This window comes from Phodopus roborovskii, unplaced genomic scaffold (assembly GCF_943737965.1).
Source record: "Phodopus roborovskii unplaced genomic scaffold, PHOROB, whole genome shotgun sequence".
Lineage (NCBI taxonomy): Eukaryota > Metazoa > Chordata > Mammalia > Rodentia > Cricetidae > Phodopus > Phodopus roborovskii.
The window spans coordinates 48860246-48882860 of NW_026126407.1; the positions used below are offsets into that span (position 1 = coordinate 48860246).

At 50.8% G+C, this 22615-nt stretch overlaps 3 protein-coding genes across 22 annotated transcripts in view; 1 reads left to right on the forward strand and 2 right to left on the reverse strand.

The window, feature by feature from the left end:
- The window catches only part of Mapk8ip3 (mitogen-activated protein kinase 8 interacting protein 3), a 41890-nt gene extending 21740 nt beyond the window's left edge, over positions 1-20150 (forward strand). For 8 of the 19 annotated variants that reach the window (XM_051181141.1, XM_051181142.1, XM_051181154.1 and 5 more), the window contains 21 exons: positions 2954-3200; positions 4107-4209; positions 4762-4880; positions 8198-8209; positions 8954-8971; positions 10089-10146; positions 10479-10631; positions 11214-11295; positions 12151-12281; positions 12485-12541; positions 12634-12804; positions 13430-13556; positions 14097-14192; positions 14329-14487; positions 15053-15218; positions 15793-15975; positions 16054-16243; positions 16325-16462; positions 16559-16639; positions 16722-16789; positions 16955-17129. In XM_051181141.1, the coding sequence (XP_051037098.1) occupies positions 2954-3200; positions 4107-4209; positions 4762-4880; positions 8198-8209; positions 8954-8971; positions 10089-10146; positions 10479-10631; positions 11214-11295; positions 12151-12281; positions 12485-12541; positions 12634-12804; positions 13430-13556; positions 14097-14192; positions 14329-14487; positions 15053-15218; positions 15793-15975; positions 16054-16243; positions 16325-16462; positions 16559-16639; positions 16722-16789; positions 16955-17121 (2526 nt within the window). In that variant the 3' untranslated portion in view covers positions 17122-17129. Of the gene's footprint in view, positions 1-2953; positions 3201-4106; positions 4210-4761; positions 4881-8197; positions 8210-8953; positions 8972-10088; positions 10147-10478; positions 10632-11213; positions 11296-12150; positions 12282-12484; positions 12542-12633; positions 12805-13429; positions 13557-14096; positions 14193-14328; positions 14488-15052; positions 15219-15792; positions 15976-16053; positions 16244-16324; positions 16463-16558; positions 16640-16721; positions 16790-16954; positions 17130-17270; positions 17443-17677; positions 17792-17916; positions 17956-18060; positions 18241-18342; positions 18493-18565 lie in introns of those variants that run through there. The other 11 variants (XM_051181144.1, XM_051181149.1, XM_051181159.1 and 8 more) reach the window with 7 other exon arrangements.
- Positions 20151-20180: 30 nt separating this feature from the next.
- Nme3 (NME/NM23 nucleoside diphosphate kinase 3) lies at positions 20181-21293 on the reverse strand. Of its 2 annotated transcripts, none has more exons than XM_051181162.1 (5): positions 21141-21293; positions 20935-21065; positions 20739-20840; positions 20552-20664; positions 20181-20481 (listed from the first exon to the last, which is right to left on the reverse strand). In XM_051181162.1, exons 1-5 carry the CDS (start codon positions 21184-21186, stop codon positions 20364-20366), a joined length of 510 nt encoding a protein of 169 aa, XP_051037119.1. In that variant the 5' UTR covers positions 21187-21293; the 3' UTR covers positions 20181-20363. The 2 variants fall into 2 exon arrangements, with proteins under 2 accessions (XP_051037119.1, XP_051037120.1); XM_051181163.1 differs by having other exon boundaries at positions 20935-21029; positions 21141-21272.
- A 114-nt stretch (positions 21294-21407) lies between these two features.
- Positions 21408-22550, reverse strand: Mrps34 (mitochondrial ribosomal protein S34). Its single transcript, XM_051181164.1, has 3 exons — positions 22185-22550; positions 21968-22010; positions 21408-21881 (listed from the first exon to the last, which is right to left on the reverse strand). The coding sequence occupies exons 1-3, from the start codon at positions 22503-22505 to the stop codon at positions 21589-21591; spliced, it is 657 nt and encodes a 218-aa protein (XP_051037121.1). The 5' UTR covers positions 22506-22550; the 3' UTR covers positions 21408-21588.
- Between the last annotated feature and the right edge of the window lie 65 nt (positions 22551-22615).

A 22615-nucleotide genomic window follows, 5' to 3' on the forward strand; every position in this document is an offset into this window, starting at 1 on the left:
TTCTGCTAAGAGGAGGCATAAATAATAGCTTTGGCCTGGGCTCTTTTCTACTTGTCACTAGCCATTCCTCAGCCACAAGTTGAGAAGGCAGATACTATCACCTGCAGGTATGTACCCCAAACGTAGAGCTCAGAAAAGGCCAGGTTATTCATTCAGGGCCCCAGGTCATTTTCCAGTACAAGGGGTTTGTGTGCTCAGATTACCTAGAAGGTAGCTGCAGCATTACCAGGTAAGGGAGACTGTCTTCCTGGGGTGGAGGAGGTGCCCTTGGGTCTGGTGGAAAGTTCTCCACTGAGGGGATTGGGGGTCATGTACTCTTGGGTCTCTGGACTTGGTGGATGTGGGGTCCAGAACTTCTGAAATTCCCTGCTGTTGTTCTTGGCCGACTGTTCTTTCTGTGTTCAGCTTGCCTGCAGGGGCTGTTGTGTGCTGCCGCCTTTGTCAGAAAGTGACCTACTGCTTCTACAGTGGTTTTAGGCAATGAGTATTTCTTCAAGATAGGTGCTGATGCCCTCTCTCTGTGCCCTGAGAAGAAGGCAGCAAGACCCATAAGTGCTATGCTGTCCCTGGACATCTAGGCATGGCCTTGCCATTATGCCAGCTTTTCATGCTCAGTCGCTTGCTCACTCATGCTCTCTTAAACCAGACCTGTGGGAAGGCTTGCCCTTAAGCATTTGCAGAAGCTACAAGAAGGGCATGAGAGCCTATGCTGACCCAGCCTGGCTCCAGGCACCCACTCAGGCCCATGCTTTACCAGCTTTTCTTCTTACCATGTCTTTTCTGTCTCTACTATGGTGTTTCTCTCTGTTACATGTTTTAGTTTGTTGTATGTTTTATTTGATTTTTATTTTTTTTAAAGTAATTATATTAAGTTCTTTTTATTTTATGCTCCAAATTTTAAGGTTTTTCTAATTTCTTAATTTTTGTTTGTTTTTTGTTTGTTTTTTGTTTTTATATACTGTAGTGTTTTAACCAAACAGTTGTGACTACTCATGGTGAGGAATGACCGCTAAGAGTGTGGGTTCTTTGCAATACATTTGGAGGTCACTGCTCCCCGTTGATGTTTAGGAGGTTGAGAGGTTTGCCCTAGGTAAGTGGTGACCAGGGGGTGTATCCCCTGGGTAAGTGTGGCCCTGTAGGATAACAGAGTGGGGGCACTGGGGGAGGCGCAGCCCAAGGGCAAAATGCCCCCATTTTTACAATAGGCAGAAGAAATAGAAATTGAGGAAGGAGGTCTAGAAATGAGTGGAACTCATACCCTGGCTTCTTCCTGGCCTGCTTGGAGTTTCCATTTTGCCCTTTACTGGGTGGCAGCAGCAGAGGTCTACATCTGGAAGACACCTGGATGATTCTGAAGAGGGGCAGTCACAAGTCTTTTGAGAGCTACATCGTAAACCAAGCTCACCTCTTTTGGCACTCAAAAGGATGTGAAGAAGAAAAATGTTTCTCCCTTGTGATATTGGGCAGAAGCTGGATACAGATCCAGAGCTAGAACTTTGTTACAAAGCCATTTCCAAGATGACTGAACTACATGCTGATGTTAGGGCCCTCACCTCAGGACTGCTGGCTAGGGCTGAATTATGTTTGGCCATGGGCCTTCCTGTAGAACAGCATCCTTGGTCTTCACTCACTTGATGCTGGGAGCCAATAAATTCTGACAAGAGAACAGTCCTTTGCCAAGAATCCCTACGTAATTTCTTATATAGAAATAAAACAGCTTAATAGATAAAGCCCGAACTTTGACCTTTGAAGACATGACTGTATCCAGTACTGAAAGACTCTTACTAGAGCTTGGCAGTCCCAGTGAGTTGAGCAAAGGCACCCACAGAACAAGCTCTGACCCATGAGACTCGGGTGTATACTGTTTAGTCGATATCTCTATACAGAGCCACACACTTCCCTTTCCTCACTACACCCTGATGAACATCCTCACCAACAGAACCCTCTTCTAGACATGCCCTCTCTCTAGAAGACAAGACTCCAGAACCCAGTACAGTGCATACTTGAGATGTTTAATTGTCTTCTTTGGCCTTCCCAACAGAGAAGCAAAGGAATCTGAAGGCTAGCTGCTTCCTGGAATGACCAGGGCATCTAATCAGTCCCATGTCATATACATTCGTCAATATTAGTTAATAGAGGAATATTTGGAGACAGTTTTTATTGAAATTGTCTAATGTTTTGTCAAGAGCTTAAGAAAAAAATGTTTGCTTCCTGTTTCAATTGAAATGTCTTTGCACTTCAATTAAGTGCCTTTTTTCCTCCGAAGATTTGTAAGGCTAGCAGCTGGTTTCTATAAGAGCCTGAAGTTCCTCCAGAACAGTGCTCATTTTATTAAAGCAGAATTTGCATTGCTGTTCAAGCTAAACTTTGTTTCAGCTGATGTGTGAGAAAAGCACTCAGGATCTGCTTAGTGGAGGTCCTAGCCACAGAGTCAGAAACACTGTGGCCCTCTCTACCACTGTCCTCACTATGCTCAGCCAGGACAGAGCATTCATGGCCTAGAAGTGGTGATGGACAGTAGTAGTGAGGTAGTTTAGTGTAAGCACAACCTGACCACCCAGTGCCAGGTAGCAGCTTTCTTATCCCAAGGTAGAGCCTTTTGCCCCATGCTAGTCTGCCATTAGTTTCTGACCAACACACTGTGTCTTCTACCATGTTCTCTGTATACCATCACATCATCACTCATGATTGTGCTGGGCTGTCCTGTGGCAGCTGAAAATTCTGTTAATGTGAGGCCATGGCTGGTTTTGGAAAATTAGAGGCAGATATGGGGAGCATCATTGTTTAGGAGTAACTAGGCCAAAAGGAAACCCCTGCCTCTGCAGGTGGACACAGTGTTGTTTGATTGTAGCCATGTAACAGAGAAGCAGAGCTATGGGGTCTCAGCAGCCAATCTAACCATAATACCATGGCCTACTGTGATGTTCTTCCTCCTTCCTCTGTTTGGCTCTAGTGTCCAAATGATGAGATGTCTGAGTCAGGCCAGTCCTCAGCAGCTGCAACACCCAGCACCACAGGTACCAAGTCCAACACACCCACATCCTCCGTGCCCTCAGCAGCAGTCACACCACTCAATGAGAGCCTGCAGCCCCTGGGAGACTATGGCAGTGTCACAAAGAACAACAAGCGGGCCCGAGAGAAACGCAACAGCCGCAACATGGAGGTCCAGGTCACCCAGGAGATGCGGAACGTCAGCATTGGTATGTAGTCTGTCCATCCAGTGCACTGCCTGTCCAATGCACCACCAGCCATCCCATCCCTAGCGGAAGGTCACATACCTACTACTCACTGCCACCTCTGCTGCTGACACCTGGGAGGTGTTTCTTTCTCTTTGGGCATTGGTTAGAACAGATGTGATAGCTAAGGCTTCTATAGCAAGTACTGAAGGTAGGCAGTTTTAATAGCTATCCTACAAGTAGGATGACCAGGAAGGTGCAAGCAGGCCTAGTCTTTCCAGAAGTCCTTCTTCCTGGGCTTACAGAGGGCCACCTCCCGGTGTCCTCACAGTGTTTATGCTTTGATCTCCTAGGGAGTGAGGTGAGCCAGGTGGCCTTCTTTTCCCTTGATCACTTTCTTAAAGACCAGACTCCAAGCTGAGTATGGTGGCACACACCTATAATCTCAGCTCTTGAGAGGAGGCCTTCGGTACATGAGACTTTGTCTCAAAAATAAGATGAACATTAAAAAACCCAGTTTCACCAGGTGGTGGTGCACTCCCTTGATCCCAGTACTCAGGTGAGACAGGCTAGTCTCTTGAGTTCAAGGCCAGCCTGATCTACAAATTTGAGTTCTCAGATGGTCAGGGCAGCACAGAGAAACCCTGTTTGGAAAAACAAAACAAAAGACCCAGTTTCCAAATGCTGTCACACAAGGCAGGGAGCGGGATCTATCCTCACACTGCATATCTATTTGATATGTACCTTCTTCCCTAGACTCCCTATTGTATTGGCGTCTCCATCTACCTGGCCAGTATGAGACCCTTTTTTGATAGTCATGTCTATGGAAACTAGTGTGAATTCTATAGATGCAGTCCCAGGTAGCCTTTATGAATATAGCAGAAATTCCAGGCTGTCCCCTGACACCACGTTCCCTGTGTTCTGTACTAGGTATGGGCAGCAGCGATGAGTGGTCTGATGTTCAGGACATTATCGACTCCACCCCAGAGCTGGATGTGTGTCCGGAAACCCGTCTAGACCGCACAGGAAGCAGGTGTTCACTCAGCCAGACCCTGGATGAGGGATTTGGTGTGCCTTTGGGGTTGGGGATGAGAGATCAACATATTCCAGTCACATCTGTACCCACAGTACAGGGTTGTCATTGAACAGCTTCCTATCCCTGTGACAAAATAGTGAGTTCCTGGGCAGCCAGGGCTGTTACATAGAGGGACCTTGTCCTGAAGAACAAAACAAAACAGAAAAACAAAGATTGAATTTTGACTCACAGCTTCAAATGTTTCATGGCTTTATTTAGCCTTTGGACCTGTGATAACACAGTATTAATGAATAAAGCTTATGGTAAGAGAGTTGTTTACTTTGTGGAGCCTAGGAAATGGAGGAAGGGCTGAAGTGTCTTTAAATGCATACCCTCTGTCATCTCATTTCCTCGCATTGAGCCCCACTTCCTAAGATTGCACCATTTTAGTATCCAGATGTCTTTTGGAGACATTTCAGTTGCAGACCCTGACATACGCTGGAGGGTTGCTGTCAGGTGGTAGGTACTTCGTGCTGTTCCTAATTGTTCTTTCTGTGTGTATCCCAACAGCCCGACCCAGGGAATCGTAAACAAAGCTTTTGGCATCAACACTGACTCCCTGTATCATGAATTATCTACAGCGGGGTCTGAGGTCATCGGGGATGTGGATGAGGGAGCCGACCTCCTAGGTAAACACAACCTATCCACCTACACTCTTTGACATTCTGTGAACATCCCGTAAAGTCTCTAGCTTATAGTTTTAATGTATTCACAGAGTGCTACTATTGGCATTTGGTGTCCCCTGAATGTCCCTTATGGGCAGCTGTGCTAGGAGTAGGGCCCACACTCTGGGAAAGCTCTAGATCTTAGGTTACAGTTCTAGCACACACCCATAGCAGCCATTCCTGGGTGGCTCCGAGGTCACCCCTCTACGTGCTGGGGACATGGACAGGCTTCTTCCACAGGCCTCCACATCCAATTCTAAGCAGGTTAGGACCATGCTGCTGCTGCTTCTCATTACTCCACAGGGAGGCTGCCACCTCATAGTCAGGTAGTAAAGGGTGGGATTTCAGGGTATGAACTTATGTAGCTGGATTGTGGCTGCAGACAGGCTGCATGGTGATGGTTTTGTTCTGGGGAAGTAGGCATCAGGGTCTTACTCTGCCACAACAAAGACATCCTTCCCTGTGTACTGCTGTGCATCTCTTACTCTGCTGTCATTTCTGTGAGATTGTGGCCATCCTGAGTTAAGATAGCCATGAGACCCACTCTTGGTAGTATGTGTTTTAGAGTCTTTTTTTTATGTGGGAATGAGGAAGTCAGATGGGCCATAAGGTGCTTAGGCAGGACTCACTACTGTATAATCTGTGAGTTCAGTGCCAGATGACTTAATATGGTGACCAAGTTCTGGAGGAATGAGCTGGGGTCTGTCTCCTCTGCTTGGCTATCCACCCAAGAGCCCTTCTGGCTTGGGTCCACAATCACTCATATGTGATTTTAAAGATGGCATAGCTCAGAAAGCAGGAAACAATGTGTAAGCACACCTGAGCAACTTGTGTGGCTATAGACACAACTCTACTGCTGTCTGAGCATCTCACAGGCAGAAAAGGGACAGGTGCTATATTCTCACAAACATAGCCTTAAGTCACTAGATAAAGGCTGCTTTGGTCTTCAGCTGGGACAATGGTCAGCTCTCTGCCCAGGAATCCTAGCTTTCAGCTCCATATATCTCAGCAATGAAGGTAGTAAAAGGTAGCCTGGCACACACTGTATCTATCAAACTGAAGTAGTAACATGGCACTATTTTAAGAAGCTCAGTTTAAAAAAAAAAAAAAGCTGCAAATTAAACTATAACATGCCAGTTATTGTTTAAAACCTCCTACATGCATATACACAAGCCTCCAGAAATGCCAAGGAAAACACATTACAGAATGGATGTTTTAGGAGTAGGAAGTGTGAAGCCAACCTCTGCCTGCACTGTGTGCTAGGGAAGTCACACCGTGCACCATAAGGAGATTGTGTTTCCCATGTACACATAAGGAGTGCTCAGAGAAGCCATGGGTTTCCCCTGCATCACTTACAGGAATCTGAATTGTGACAAGCAGACCCAGTCTGTGTCATTCTGGTGTACAGTGGTTAGATTGATTCCTTCTGTAGCAGACTGCCCCAGGTAGTAAGCAGGCCTAGATGTCTAGAAACAGCTATCTTTGAGAAGTAGACAAACTTGTGTAAGAGGATGGAATCAGAGCTGTTTGGACTGATATGAATTCCACTCCATGTATGTAGTAATAAAATGGTTATCTCATCTAACACCATAAAACAAATTAATTATAGGTTGATCAAATATTTAAACAAAAATACAGAGCAGTATATCTGAGAAAGGATATTGGAGAATATTTCTGTAAGCTGGGCCTCTATATTAACAAAACCAACAAAGAAAATGTTCACTCCAGCCTTTAATTGCAGCACTCAGGAGGCAGAGGCAGGCTGATCTCTGTGAGTTCAAGGCCAGCCTCGTCTACAGAGCTAGTTCCAGGACAGGCTCCAAACCAATTCAGAGAAACCCTGTCTTGAAAAAAAAAAGAAGAAAAAGAAAATGTTCACTCTTGTGACTGTGATAAGTATGTTTGTGCAGTCAGTGCAGTTCAGTGGTGGGACATATGCTTAGTAGGAGCCAATTTGATCTCCAGCACTCAGAACAAACGAAAATGACAAGAAAGTGTGTGTGTGTATTTTTTACCATTGAAGCAAATCACAGGTGACATAAAAACAACTCTGCTTCAGGATTAATGAAAAATGAAAGTTAAAATTAATCAGCAGCTGCCCTGCTCCCTCTGTGGAGCTCTGCAGGAGCTGTGGAACAGCAGGTAGGTAGGCCACAAGTTCTCTGGTGATCTGTACCATTGTGTCCTGCATGGTCATGCAGGATAATGAATGCCTTTTGCATGACAGGAGAGATGGTGATGAGCAGTGATGCAAAGCACCCAAAGTGCTTAGAATCCCTGATGCCATACTACCTGCCTGGAGATGGATAGCCTGGGATGTTTGTCTAGAGAGGTGTGAGGAAAGGGATGCTCCTTCTGAACTGGTACTCTGCTTTATTTAGATTTCTGTGACAAACATTTTGTTATTTAAATCAAGTAGGTTTTCATGCTGCTTTTCTTCCCTGGAAAGTACACAAGCACAGTGAATTATTTCCTTAAACTTACTGGAGGGGGTGCGGGGGAGGGGGGCCGGGGGGGAAGGGTGAGGGTGTTTTTCTACTTCAGTCCCTTTTTTTTTTCCTACCAAAGTGGCCTGTACCTAGTGAAGTCTGTTCAAATCACTGCATGATCCCTAGCCGCCACCCACGCACGCACGCATGCATGCACGTACGTGCACACACACATACACACACACACACTCACATACGCACACACACTACCCTTTGGTTTATTTTCTTTTCACAGTAGGATAATATCTCCTTTATCCTCTTCTTGTGCCACAGTCAAGGTCATGTTCTCCCTCCCTCTACTCCTGTAGATACTGCCTGAACAGGAGACCCCTGAATCGAGGTGCAGGTGTACGTCTGTGACATGTCAGGCCTCTTTCTGTGGGCCACCAGCACAGTTTGTTCATTCTGGATGGCTTCCTTGATGTCCTTTGCTCACAATGCGCTCACGTCCTTCTCTTTATAGGCCATGATTGTTGAGGTCTGCTGGGTGCTAGCATACAACTGGATGGCTACAGATTCTGGCAGGGCTGAACAAGAACTAGGTTACTCTACGGTCCTTGGAGAGGGAGGGACGTCCATTTTGGTTTCTCCCTTTATGGTTTCTGTATCCATGGATGTATTGACCTGGACCTGCTGAAGTGTTTTGTTTTTCATCCCCATCAACATAGGAATGGCTGAATCATTATTGCTTTTTTTTTTTTTAATAAGAATGTCTGTATTTATTGGTTCTAGTTACCAATTGATCTTTGTTGCTTCCTTCCCTGTCTCTCGGCTTCACTGGATGCGGCCCAGGGGAGTTCTCAGGTGTGTATCTCTCCCGTCTGTCTCCATGTGGTCCCCTTTCCACTGTGAAGAGCAGCTGGAGCAGGGGGTGGGGCATACACGTGGGACTCTCCCCTGCCGCTGACCATCACCAAGGGCTGTGCACACTGACCTTTTATTTCTGTCTGGCTGCTCCAGGCCACTTAGCCCCTATAGCAAGCGCTTTGCTCCCAACCTGCTATTGCCCAAAATGCCCAGATGGGATTGCTCCACTGACTACTGACAGACTCTAAATATGTGACCTCCATCTTCAAACTTGAAAAGGCCTGAAGGCCTGGTGGCCATTTCTGGGGTATCTACAGAGCCATTGGGAACATAAGGCAGTACACCCCAGAAGTTAAGGGTGCCATGAGGCCCCTCCCTGTCAAGTGCAGTCCACCTGGATAGCCAGGCTAAACGGCTGTGCACAGGAAGCTCTGAAGCCCACAGACTTACATAATTGTGGTCCTTTTGTGTGTTCAATGGCAGCCAAGCCCGTGGGCACAGCTTCTCATTGTGTGGTTTCCTCTGGCTATCTATTCTGTTGCCCACAGATAAAGTTTCACAGGAGTCCCTGGCTTCATCCAGCCTCCCGCCCTCCTGTCCCTTCTGCTGCCAACTCTAACCCAACCAGAAGTGGCCCCCAACACCTCCCACCTTGCTGTCTACATAGGCTTAACGCGCTTCTTTTCTCTCCCTCCTCCCGCCCTGTTGCCCGTCTCCTGTGGGATTGGGATGCTCCCGTAGTGCGCGATGATTTTTTTGGTAAGGCCAAGGCCCTGCTTAAGTGTCTGTTTTTCCTCCTTCTGGCCTCCTCTCTCTGTCCAACATCTTCTCATGCTTCATGAGCCATTTGCTTTGTTCTTCATGGTGGGCCAATGGCAGTGAGTGGGGTTTCAGGATTTCCAGGTACCTCAGGCTTGGGGTGAGGTGCCATCTTTCCATTCTGTTTCACCTGGGGTGGGAGGTGGCCCTCCCTCCAAGCTGATCATCACCATAGGTAAACTACTGTCAGTCTCTAAGAAGAGGCTCTATAGGCTCAGGACAGACCTTTACCTGGTATTCTCTCTTAGGCTACCAGGGGAAAACACACCCTTGTTTGAAGCAAAGGAGGTCAGGTGGACGTCAGGCTGAGCAACAAACGACTAGCATGTCACTTTGCCTTTGCTGTTTCAGACAGAGTATGGGGAAGGCTAACCTGAGGATTAAGTTTGCTTCTTTGGTCATTATAGATGTATATTCAGAGAACTCACTCTATTGGCAAAAGGGTTGGTCAGTTTCCCACAAAAGGTCCAGTCCACACATCATTCCCTCTTCATGTTTCCTGATCCCATTGCTAAGGGTCAGGTCCTACCAGACCTACATGTAACCTCATGGTGGGCTGCAACTGAAGTAAGCCGTCATCCTTGGGGCAAAGGTTTTCTCTGAGTACTGTGCTGTCGTCTCTGTCCTTTGTCACAATGCCAACATTTATTCACCAGTGGGTGGCATTGAAAGGCCTTGGTTTGTTGTAAGTAAAATAGAGCTGGCGTGGGGACATGGTTAAGGGCACGGAGTGAAGTGACATCACAGGGGCTACTCCAGGGCCTGCTACAAGATTGAATTTTTGCTGGGATCTAGCTAGAAGGAATATCAAACTCATTATGAACTCAGGGAAGAGCAGGGCTTTCTAATGGCTATAGATGAGGCCAAGGATCTCTCCAGGTCTGACTGCCCCTCGTTTTGCAGCCCAACTACCTTGCAGGTTGGAATGTCAAGCCCTCTTCCCTTTCCACTTGAAGGCTCAGGGCCAGGAAAGTTGTTACTCTGGGGCAGTGGCAGATGCAGTAGAACAAGATCTACTTAGAGAGGCTCAAAAGCTCACCGTGTCCTTTCATTTCAGGAATGGGCAAAGAAGTGGGGAACCTGCTGCTGGAGAACTCACAGCTTCTAGAGACAAAGTAAGAATCTTCTGCACCAGCTGGGTCTGACCCAGGGCAGGATGGTTCCCTCTAGTGGGCACAACCCATAGAACTTCGTAGTGATTCCTTCAGAAAGCTTACTGTAAGGAGCTTTAGCAAGGAAGACTGCTACATTCAGTGCCCAGGTCAGAGTGGTGTTCCCATTGTAGACCACGATGTGCCTGCTAGGATGTCTGAAAGGTCTATGCTCCTGATATTCAAAAGGCAGACACAGGAGGAGTATGAGTTTGAAGCTAGGTTCTGTCTCAGAATAAAACAGAATCCTTGTCACAGAGTACACATGTGTGCCCTCATCTTTCTGCCCTTAAAAGAAATGCTTTGAATGTGGTGAAGAACGACCTCATTGCTAAGGTTGACCAGCTATCAGGAGAGCAGGAGGTACTGAAGGGTGAGCTGGAAGCCGCCAAACAAGCTAAAGTCAAGCTGGAAAACCGAATCAAAGAGCTTGAAGAAGAGCTGAAAAGGTGAGAACACCAGAGACTTGGGTTTCCAAGCTACCACCTCTTTATGTCCTTATTATAAAGGCAGCCTCCACTTCTAACATCTCAGAGCCTTATGCTTCCCCTAGTAGCTTTCTGTGCTCTCTGCTCAAGGTCCAGCCTCTGGGTAGGTTCCTTGTCTCCTCTCAAGTCCTCTGTGCCCTCACCAGGTAGAGTCCTACTTCATGTGCCTTTCTGGGAATGGTGGTGCCATCCTCAGCTACAACTCTCACTCTAGTCTTCATTCAGGAATGAGGGGCTTATCAGGCACTCTGGCTACTCAAGCACCCACACCTCTGCTCCACAGCCCTCTGATCAGCCAAGGTCAAATCCACATGGTCTTTGGAAATTCTGCCCCCTTGTTCTAGTCCTTTGATGGGAGGGGCAAGGTAGGGGGGGTCCTGTGGAAACTACCAGCTCTGGGCTTGCCTGCCCACCAGGATACCTTGACTCACTCACTCTTGGGCTTGGAATCACTCTCCTTTTGGTTAGAGCAGCCAAAGATCTGGGCTGTGGAGCACATTTGGCAGAGCTCTTACCCTCCCTGCTTCTTCCCATGTCCTATAGAGTCAAGTCAGAGGCAGTAATCGCACGCCGTGAGCCCAGAGAAGAGGTGGAGGATGTAAGCAGCTATCTCTGTACAGAATTGGTATATCCACTATTAACCTGTGGGCACGGGTGGGCTGGGAATGACAGTGCTTCCTAGACTTACTCATTCTTTGGGCCCTCCTAACCTCTCACCTGTGACTACTGAACCCAGTTCATGTCTTCCCACTCCATTAGTAAGACTTGATAGCATCAGACCCTCCCTAGAGTGAGGCAGGGTCACCTTTCTACCTATCCCCATTGATGTTCTCTGCAGCCCCAGCAGGTTTTTCTATTATCAAAGAGGCTGCCTGTGCAGTGCAACCAAGCTCTGAGCCTGCACCTCTTCCCACTCCCTAGAATTAGGTCTGGTCTAGCATAGTTTGCCCTCCTGTATCACAGCACCTTCAGGAGAACGGGCTGGGTCCCTTGTAACAGAGCAACACCCCACTGCCAGTTATTCATCTGCTCAGTCCTTTGGGGCATGCAATGCTCTTTTCCCCTGCTATAGAGCGTCCATCTCAGGATAGTCTAGGAGAGGCTGAGCGTATGGATTTTGGCCACTTTAATAAGAAAAAGTGGCTAGTTCAGACCTCAGCTGTCCTTATTTGCACATTGACAAAAGCAGGTCCAAGTGGGTGGGGCCATTTGCAGAGAGGACTACCTCCTATGCTTTTTGTCCCAACTCCCTGAAGTTCATGCTGCTTAAGCTCAGGGTACAACTTTGGGAGAAGAGTAGTAAACCCCATTTGGGCTGGCCTGACCTTCTCCCCATACCCTTACCATCACCACCATCACTTGTCCTCACTTAGATCTCCCTAACTGTACCCTCACCTAGGTGGTAGACATCTCAGAAGGAAGCCATATATGCTTGACTATCCTGCTGTCTCTCATTGGCATGTTCTTGTCCCCTCTGCAGGACAAAATCCCCATGGCCCAGCGCCGGCGCTTCACAAGGGTAGAGATGGCCCGAGTGCTCATGGAACGAAACCAGTACAAAGAACGGCTGATGGAGCTGCAGGAGGCTGTGCGGTGGACGGAGATGATCAGGTGTGCCCCTCTGCATCTCCTCTGATGCTTCCTGAGCCAGTTCATGGCTCTGGTTGGATCTGTGGTTCCTGAGTTGGGATTGTATAATTATAGCAGGCCATGGAGTTGGCTGCCCTCCAACACACCTCCTTTCACCTGGGGTTGGAATAGTCTGGAGGGCTGCAGAGTCAGCTGGTTCAGCTCCTCCTTACATTTCCTTACAGAGCATCTAGGGAACACCCATCTGTCCAGGAAAAGAAGAAGTCTACTATCTGGCAGTTGTGAGTATTGTTCTCTGTAGTAGGGAGGGGAAGGCTTCTATCAGCCTGCTGTTACTACATTCATGGCTCAACTATCTGTGTCTCCGTGGCAGCTTCAGCCGTCTCTTCAGCTCCTCATCCAGCCCCCCTCCAGCCAAACGGTCCTACCCATCTGTGAACATTCACTACAAGTCACCCACCGCAGCCGGCTTCAGCCAGCGTCGCAGCCATGCCATGTGCCAGATCTCAGCCGGCAGCCGACCACTGGAGTTCTTCCCTGATGAGTGGGTGTCCCCAATCCCTGCTCCTCCAGCCTCTTATGAGGAGGGTATCAGGTGTTCTAAGCCTATACTTGAAGTTTAATAATTTGCTGCCCTGCGGAACACGCACTAACTATCAAGAGCAGGAAAGATGACAGCTTCTCTTTAGGTCCACTACCCCCAGTAAAAACTAGTGCTCAGGTTCTGTGTGAATCCCTTTAGCAGAGATTGCAGTTCGTAGGGACTGAAGACTGCGGGGTCTCACAGTACCCTACCTCCTCTGTGTGGCCTAAGACACTTGGTTGTGCATCTTTTTGCCACAAGGAGCTGTAACAGGCCACCTTTGTGAATAACCACTGGTAATCTCACCTAGGTTACACTGCAGTTGCTGCCATCTGAACCCCAGTGCCCAGCAAGAGAGGCCCCAGAACAGCTGGAAATGACCTCTGAAGCCCAGGGTCACACCCCATACTAAGGGAAGTCACCCTATGTCAGATGCATACCCCCTATCCCAGAAAATGCAAGGGCAGATTCAGGCAGGCTCCGAGGCACGCCACACTACCGGGAAGATCAGTGGGACAGTGGGTGCCCCAGCCTCACACAGACTGCTCACCTTGAACACATGTAACCTGTTACTCCTCTCACCCAGTGACTGCACCTCTTCTGCTCGGCGGGAACAGAAGCGGGAGCAATATCGCCAAGTTCGTGAACATGTGCGCAATGATGATGGGAGGCTGCAGGCCTGTGGGTGGAGCCTGCCTGCCAAGTACAAGCAGGTACTTGGGGCAGAGGGTAGTATCCAGGTACAGAGAGGGTGCTGTGGGAGGGTTATCACCAAGGCCCAGCACAGTGGTAGTACAGTGCCAGGAGGGTACCCATCTCCTACCTGACATTGATGGGTTTGTAACTCTGAGAGTATTCTACTGACTGACCAGACCAGCTTCGGTGAAGAATGGGTTTATTTGACTTATACTTCCATCATCAAGGAAAACTGAAGCAGAAATCACGGAGGAACACTATTTACTGATTTGTTTTCCATTGCATCCTCAACTTGCTTTCTTATAAAACCGAGGACCACCTGCTCATAGTAGCACTTCCCACACATGCCTACCAGCCAATCTGATGGCGTCTGAGGTTCCCCTTCCCAGGTGATTCTAGTTTTTGTCAAGTTGACAAAAATCCAACCAGCACAGAAGGCCAGAAGAGCCAGACTCAATGCACTGTACACCAGAAGCCATAGGCGAAGTGATTCTAGGTTCTAAAGCCCAGTGTGTCTCCTTTGGCCTCATACCACAGTACCTCCTGCTCTGTTGCAGCTCAGCCCCAATGGAGGTCAGGAAGACAACCGTATGAAAAACGTGCCTGTCCCTGTGTATTGCCGCCCACTGGTGGAGAAGGACCCCACAATGAAGGTGAGCGCTGAGGACCTGCTCAGAGGTCCCAAAGGAGCTCTGGGCAAAGGGTAGTCTCCATTGCTAGAGCCCCCTCCCCCAAGGGGGGAGCAGCAGAGGAGCCAGTGAGCCTAGACCCCAAACCCCGTCCTTGCAGCTTTGGTGTGCTGCTGGTGTCAACCTGAGTGGGTGGAAGCCAAGTGAAGAAGACTCGAGCAATGGAGCCAAGCCCACACCAGGTAGAGACCCTCTGACTTGCGACCGGGAAGTAGAAGGCGAGCCCAAGAGCAGCCACCCATCACCTGAGAAGAAGAAGGTCAGTATGTTGGCCTACAATGTGGTTTTACCTATATAAAGTTTCTAGATAGTTCCCTGTAGGTTCTGGCTAAAAGTGACCACACCTTGGTGACAATGTTTTCCTTTTCCTCCATGAGTCTGGGAGAGGAAGCAGCTGCCTCCAGCACCCAGAATACCATTGCTGCCTCTCTGTAGTCCAGGTTGTCTTCCAGCCTGTGGAGCAATAGTACGACCTTTCTACTGCCCTTGGTCAACAGAGGTCAGCCTTGAGAGAGCAGGCACAACTTATGTCTTTCAGAGAAGTAGGTAGCAGGAGGGGCTGCTCACAAAAGAGGCCCAGGGATTTGCAGTGAAGCCCAGACAGAGCACAGTCACAGTTTGACTTATGAGCCCTGAGAATAACCTCTCCAAAGCTTTTTCTTGGAAATGAACCATCGAGATGTGGTTCTATAGGCTGTAGGGGAAGATAACTGTATCCACTGATTCCACATTCAAGACTAGATCTTGGAAGTCCCAGAGATTCTCTGATGGAATACCAAATTCAGGCACCAGCTTTAATCTTTCTCTGATGTGTTCTGAAACAGGCAAAGGAGGTCTCTGAGGCGGATGCTACCTCCAGTCGGGTATGGATACTCACCAGCACCCTGACCACCAGCAAAGTGGTGATCATTGATGCCAACCAACCAGGCACTGTTGTGGATCAATTCACAGTCTGCAATGCCCATGTCCTGTGTATATCTAGCATTCCTGGTGAGTTGGGGCTCCCACTGCCAGATGCTATCCAACAGCAGACACTTACTTGCTCTCTGTGGACTGCCCTGCAGAGCTGGTGATTGAGGCAGGTAGTTCTTCCTTTTCAGCCAGATAGGACTGGTATACTGACTAAATAGGATTAGAGACCTAGAGATGTGAACAGATAGTGTATCAAGTTATCTTTCTCCATGTGCCCAGGAGGAAGCTCTCCAGGGTACAGGTGAAGATCCTAGCATCACCCCTCAGCAGCAGCCCCATGACCTTTTAGCACGGCTCCAGGGTAGTGCTGAGGGACCTGCAGGTCTTTGTTTTGAAGCTTTACGTATTTGCTGAGATAGCCTCTACTCCTTGGAGTTCTTCATGATCTTTTGTATGATGGAGCAGACCATTATTTCTCAGTTCCTTTCTACCTATAAGCTTGACCCCAAGGCTGAGAGTGGTTGTCACTAGAGGGACTGTGTGGGGGACTAAGCTGAGAGGCAGAGCCAACCAAGCCTGCAGTTCCCATCTCCCCCTGCCTCCTGGGGTGGCTTTGTGATGTTGGACTGATGAGCTGGGAATTTTTCCCCAGCGGCCAGCGACAGTGACTATCCCCCTGGGGAGATGTTCCTAGAGAGTGATGTGAACCCTGAAGATTCAGGTGCTGATGGTGTGCTGGCTGGCATCACTCTGGTGGGGTGTGCTACCCGCTGCAATGTACCCCGTAGCAACTGCTCCTCCCGAGGAGACACTCCAGTACTGGACAAGGGACAGGGTGAGTCCCAGATGGTCTTCTCCCTATCCCCACATTTGTCTTTTCTCTGCCTTGCCAAGCTTACTTCTCTTTCCACAGGGGATGTGGCAGCTACTGCCAATGGGAAAGTAAACCCATCCCAATCCACAGAAGAAGCCACAGAAGCCACAGAGGTGCCAGACCCTGGTCCCAGTGAGCCAGAAGCAACCACAGTTCGGCCTGGGCCCCTCACAGAGCATGTCTTCACTGACCTTGCTCCTACCCCACCCTCCAGCACCCAGCCTGCCAGGTAGGTTGCATCAGTAGAAGGGATGATGGCAGAGGTCGGCAAGTAGCAAAAGTGCTTTTATAATCCACACTGTGGCTACAGCTACTATTCTTCTTTCAGTGAGAATGGGCCAGAGCCCGATGAGAGCATTGTACAGCCTCAGTTGGAGCCCAGTGGGGAGCCCTCTGCAACTACCAGTAGTGCTGCACCCACCATGTGGCTAGGAGCCCAGAATGGCTGGTAGGCAAAGCCAAAGACATAAGACATGGTATGGTGGTGGGATAGGGGGGCCCTCAATGAACCATGTAAGCTCTGCCCACCTGCCTTACTCTGCAGGCTCTACGTGCATTCAGCAGTAGCCAACTGGAAGAAGTGTCTGCACTCCATCAAGCTAAAAGACTCTGTGCTGAGCCTGGTGTATGTGGCCCCCACTAAGGGTTGGGGTCAGGGACTCAAGGGCCCAGCAACCTCAGCCTACCTCACTGACTTACCATTCCAGGCATGTCAAAGGCCGAGTGCTGGTAGCTCTTGCAGATGGGACCCTGGCTATCTTCCATCGTGGCGAGGGTAAGGCCTCATGGCCGTTGCAGAGGCAGGCCTAGGGGTTCCTGGGTTCCTGGGTCTCTGTATTTATTGGTCCACCCTGAGCCTGGCAATAGGTCCTCCACACTGATCCAGTGGGCTGAAATAGACCCTAGCCAGTCTTGAGCAGGTGTCCTGGGACCTTTCTAGATGGCCAGTGGGACCTGAGCAACTACCACCTGATGGACCTGGGCCACCCACACCACTCCATCCGTTGCATGGCTGTTGTCGACGACCGAGTCTGGTGTGGATACAAGAACAAGGTGCACGTCATCCAGCCCAAGACGATGCAGATTGAGGCAAGTGCTAGCCAGTGACCTCCAAAGTGGAGAGGGGCCTTCTGCCAGATTAGAGGTTAGGACAGGCTGTATGTTATGAAGGTGGGCCCTGCATCACATCACAGCAAGCCCAGATCCCTTACCTCTCCATTACCCACCCCTGTTGACTGACTGCCATTAACCAACAGAAGTCATTTGATGCCCATCCAAGGCGGGAAAGCCAGGTACGACAGCTGGCCTGGATCGGTGACGGAGTATGGGTCTCCATTCGCTTGGACTCCACCCTTCGACTCTACCATGCTCACACCCACCAGCACCTGCAGGATGTGGACATTGAGCCCTATGTTAGCAAGATGCTGGGTAAGCCAGGCATGGTGGGCACACGCCTATAATCCCAGCACTTGGGAGGTGGAAGTAGGCTCAGAAGTTCAAAGTCATCTTTAGCTACATAGTCAAATTTGAGGCCTTCCTGAGCTACATGACAGCTTGGCCCCAATATAAATCAAATAAAGATGCTGTATTAGGGAATGTGCCAGGCAAAGCACCTAGGGCACCCATTACTGGCTGCACTGACCTTCTTCCTGTCCCCACCTAGGTACCGGCAAGCTGGGCTTCTCCTTTGTGCGCATCACAGCCTTACTCATTGCGGGCAACCGTTTATGGGTGGGCACTGGCAACGGGGTTGTCATCTCCATCCCCCTGACTGAGAGTAAGTTCCCAACCCTAGAGGATACTATCAAGAAAGCAGCAGCTGTGCTAAAGAGTTCCCAGAGTAGGTGGGTAGGGAGCCACCTCTCTGGCCAAGCTCAGCCTTCTTTCCTCTCTCCTCCACAGCTGTGGTCCTGCATCGAGGCCAACTTTTAGGGCTCCGAGGTAAGTTCTCAGCACTTGCCCCTTGTGGTCTAGGGCATTTGCTATACCCCCAGCACACGCTGTCTCCAGCTGCCTGCTGAAAATATGGTGTCTCTGTTTTCCCAGCCAACAAGACATCTCCAACATCTGGGGAAGGGGCCCGCCCAGGGGGCATCATCCATGTGTATGGGGATGACAGCAGTGACAAGGCAGCCAGTAGCTTCATCCCCTACTGCTCCATGGCTCAGGCTCAGCTCTGCTTTCATGGGCACCGTGATGCTGTCAAATTCTTTGTCTCTGTGCCAGGTACACACGTGATCTTTAACCCAGTTTGCCCACTGTGCTACAGTAGCACAGCTGTGGCCTTTTCAGGAGGCAACAGTTCTGAGATTCCTCTGCCCATGACAGGAAATGTGCTGGCCACTCTCAATGGCAGTGTGCTAGACAGCCCATCAGAGGGCCCTGGGCCTGCTGCACCTGCTGCAGACTCTGAGGGCCAGAAGTTGAAGAATGCACTGGTGCTGAGTGGTGGTGAAGGTTATATCGACTTCCGCATTGGTAAGTAGGCACAAACTAGAGATAAGGGTCTGGTGTGGGCATGTGGGAGTCCTCATGACTGCCAATCCTCTAGGGGACGGAGAGGATGACGAAACTGATGAAGGTGCTGGGGATGTGAACCAAGTGAAGCCCATGTTGTCCAAAGCTGAGCGCAGCCACATCATTGTGTGGCAGGTGTCCTACACCCCTGAGTGAGAACCTGCCCTGCCTAATGCCAACTGTATATAGGACCCTACTTGCCTGCCCCCCCGCCTGTTCCCTGGGGCAGTCAGGTTCGTCCATCCCCTTTTAACCTCTCAACTTGCAGCTTTTGCCTGAGGTCCAGCCCCCAGCTGTTAGAGAGGGGTGAAGCAAGTTTTAGGGAGTGAGGCAGGAGCAGATGTGTTTCCCATCAGGGAGGAGAGAACCTCTGGGACATAGACACCCTCTCCAGCAGCTCCTGGCCTAGGCCCTGGCCAACACCCAGCCCAAATGAAGTCCCAGGGGCCCCTCAGGGTAAGTCAGGACCAAGAATGCTATGGGAAGCCCCATAGGTGGCCCTGGCTCCACTCCGGCCTCATCAGTCCTGCCAGGAGCAAGAGCCTCACGCTGCCGAGTCTTCCCCAAGTCTACTTGCTTTGCATGCAGCCCTGAGGAAGGGCTTCCTGATTCCCAAACCCTTGCTCTCCCCAAGGGACCCAGACCTAGCCACCATCCTCTGCCCAGAAGGAAGGCCAGGTCTGTCTAGATTCCTAGACCTCTGCCAGCCTTCTCTGGGCTTTTCCCCATCTCCAAACTTACATTCCCTTGGCCCCAGCCTGGGTCTTACCTAGGAACCTGGCATGAAAGCTCAGGGCCAGCCTCCCAGGGGCAGCTGCTTCAAAAGATGACAATTACCCAATAACCCAAGGGATCCCAAAATTGTCCAACCTCTCATGGATCAGTGTCCCCTAGGCTTTTCCTGGGCACAAGATTCATCTTGGAGGAGCAAGACCATAGTGCCCTGCCCCTCCCACTATCCCCAAGGGTAGAATTTCTCAGGCTGCCAGGGCAGGCACAGGGCTCAGGAAGAAGGGTGGCCCTGGTGTCCCCAGAGTCAGTCCTAGGATGCAGGCTCAGCCTCAGGTTAATGGAGGATGGTGTGCTCCCAGGGCCTGTCTCCTGCACAGGGCTCCAAGGAGCCCAGCTCCCGGACACGTACTAAGTGCCTAGGGTTGCCAGCTGTGGCCTGCTCCCTTGGAAAGCACCTAACAAGAGGCTGCCAGGAAGAGGCCAGAAGAGCTGAGGATTGGCCAGGATGGGCGGGCACAGTTATAAGCAGATGTGTGGAGGCAGGTGCTGTCCTGGCCCTGGTCTTACTCTTCCAGGGACGTTGATCAGAGTCACCTGGCCTTTACTGCCCTCTCCCCACCAGAGAAGCACAGATCCAGGGGTGTTGCCCCTGAGCCCATCTGGCCATGTCAAGCTGCATCAGTATGCAGCTGCAGGCTTCTCCCCACCATCCTGCCACCTCTCCACTGTGATGTATGTCCCTTGTCTGTTCCCACGGGAGTGTGAAGTGACTGGGGTTAGCTGGGTGGGTGCAGCTGGAGGAAGGGGCCAGTGCAACTCTCCTCAGGCTTTGGCCTTGCAAGTGAACTCACATATCTGCTCTGTATGTAATAAATGTCTTAACACTACTTTTTTTGTCTCGAAACTACACCAGTGCCCAAGGGTTTTCTGCAGTTTATTATGAAAAGAAATACAGGGAGGGATGTGGGAATATCAGTCCTGGGCAGGTTGGGCTGGGTGGACCTGTGCCTGCACCCACAGCGCTATCACCGCTGCTGAGCCCTGTGAGGATTGCAGAAGACCAACAACCTCCAGGTTGGTAATGCTGACTTCCGTGCCATCTACTCATATATCCAATGCCCTGCGCTGTCCTCCCAGCACAGAAGCTCATCCTCACGAAACCAAAGTGCAATCTCTCTGTGAGCACTTTCCACCGAGTCACTGCCATGAATCACATTCCTGTGCAGGGAAAGGCTAGTGAGCAGAAGAGGGAGGGTGAGGGGCGGCCAGGGAGTTTGGTAGTACTTACTTGCCAACCTCCACGCAGAAATCCCCACGGATGGTGCCAGGCATAGCGTCCCCTGGGTCAGTGGCCCCTATCAGGGCCCGTGAAACACGTACGACGTCCAGCCCTTGCCACACCTGCCGGGACTACTGTCAGCGCGATAAGGGCTCCCAAGGCTTCGCCCTCCCCTTGCAGGTCATCAGAAACTCACCATGGCCACTACCGGACCAGAGCTCATGTATTTAACTAATCGGCTGTAGAAGGGTCTCTCGTGCAGCTCGGCATAGTGCTCCCGCAGCAGCTCTTCGGAGGCCTAGGGGGAGAGGCAGATTATCAACGCGAGGGCCCTGACCCTAGACCCGCCTGATCCTCTTCCTGGGCCCACCAGCTCCTTTGTATGCCCATACCTTCACTAGCTTTAGTGCCACTAGCTTGAAGCCCTTCCTCTCAAAGCGACGCACGATCTCACCCACCAGCCGTCGCTGCACGCCGTCGGGCTTCACTGCCAAGAACGTGCGCTCATTCACGCCGCTGTAGGCTGCGGGAGAACTAGCTTCAGGCATGCCCCACCGCATTACCCCCCAGCCCGGCCCCAGCCCGACCTGGTGCTCACCTGCGGGAAAGAGGTTGGCAAAGATGGTTAGCACCAGGCAGATCATGGCGGCGGATGGGGCGGACCAGGAGGCGAGGGGGCGTGGCCTCCCTTAAAGGACCTCGGAGCGGGGCCTCCGCAGTCCCAGCACATTTGAGCCCAGAACACAGCTATGGCACCCAAGACTTGTCAGAGTGTACTGGAGTACCAGGAGCCCTGCTCCTCCGCATCCCCAGCTCCCCCCCACCCCCCGTCTTGAGGTGCCCAGTAATGAAACCACAACACAGCCCACTTCGTGCGTTTATTTCCAGACGGAGGTATGAGCAAAAGGCCACCTGAAAATGACAACCTGTCACCTGCAGGTGTGTCAGGGCTGTAGGGTCTAACTCTCCTGCAAAGGGGAGGTTTGACACAGTCTAAGACACTTATCCATCAAATGATACACATGGCCTCTCTGCCGTCCTGGCAGTTAGACTGGGGTGCCCTTGGCCTTCCCTTTGGTCTCCTGTTTTGCAGGATAGTCCCAAGGATGTACCCGAGTTCTCTCTAGGTTCAGGAGTGGCTCCTGGACGCTGGTATCCCCGTTTTTCTGTCGTTCAGCGATGATCATGGCCCGCAGCAGAGGTGGGTAGGGGACAGCGTTCAATCCGTCCTCTGGTTTTTCAGTGAACGCGGTGAAGGCCTCCTCTTCGTGCTTGGGTACCAACCGCCAGTCGTGGTACATGACGTGCTCAATTTCCCGAGCCGTGTCCTCAGTCTTCCCTGGGAAAAGAAGATAAGCCAACTGTCTGCTAGCTGGATAATCTGCGAACTATCATCACCGACTCCAAACCAGCACCTAGCCTTACCTTTGAAGGTCAGGATGCCCCAGGCCCTCCCGTGGTCCAAGTTCTGCAGAACAAGAGGGGGTATTGTCAACATAGCGATCCTGCCACTAAGTTACGTGGGTAAGGGAGACATAAAAGCCCAAATAGTTCAGGGTGGGTAGAACCAGGTGATGTAGTCCAGGGTGGGCAAGATGAAGAAACTGTAGACAAGAAGGGGCAGCACAGTGAGAAAGCGCACCTGTGCTGTGTAGTCGGGTCTCACACGCGTGAGGCGCCAGTAGCACGGCTCGTCGTGCTGCCACAGCCAGGACTTGCGGGTGACCAGACGGTCCAAGCCGAACACTGGGAGGCGGGCGAGCAGCTGAAAGAGGCGGCTCTCACGGCGCACGTCGGCCCAGGCGCGCACCGGCAGCCGGCGACCCGAGTGTGGCCGGGTCAGAGTCTCGTAGTCTAGGGCGTAGAGTTGTGAGTCTCGCGGCTGGTTCCGCTGCTCGCGCAAGGCGCGCACGCGGCGGGCCAGCTCCGCGATCAGCCGGGGTCTCACTTTCTTCCGCGCCATGCCTGCGTCCTTACACCACCGGAAACCTGCGCTTCTGGAGCTCTCCCGATCCGGAAGTGGCCAGTGTCCCGAACAAAAACATCCGGGTACATCCGGAAGCTGTAGGAAAG

Excerpts from the sequence above, each read along its gene's own strand:
- Nme3 (XM_051181162.1), bottom strand. The coding sequence starts at position 21,186 with ATGATCTGCCTGGTGCTAACCATCTTTGCCAACCTCTTTCCCGCAG. Across the intron at positions 21,066-21,140 it reads TGCCAACCTCTTTCCCGCAG|CCTACAGCGGCGTGAATGAG; the intron begins GTGAGCACCAGG and ends GTTCTCCCGCAG. Across the intron at positions 20,841-20,934 it reads TGGCACTAAAGCTAGTGAAG|GCCTCCGAAGAGCTGCTGCG; the intron begins GTATGGGCATAC and ends CTCTCCCCCTAG.
- Mrps34 (XM_051181164.1), bottom strand. The coding sequence starts at position 22,505 with ATGGCGCGGAAGAAAGTGAGACCCCGGCTGATCGCGGAGCTGGCCCGC. Across the intron at positions 22,011-22,184 it reads GACCCGACTACACAGCACAG|AACTTGGACCACGGGAGGGC; the intron begins GTGCGCTTTCTC and ends CTTGTTCTGCAG. Across the intron at positions 21,882-21,967 it reads GGGCATCCTGACCTTCAAAG|GGAAGACTGAGGACACGGCT; the intron begins GTAAGGCTAGGT and ends TTCTTTTCCCAG.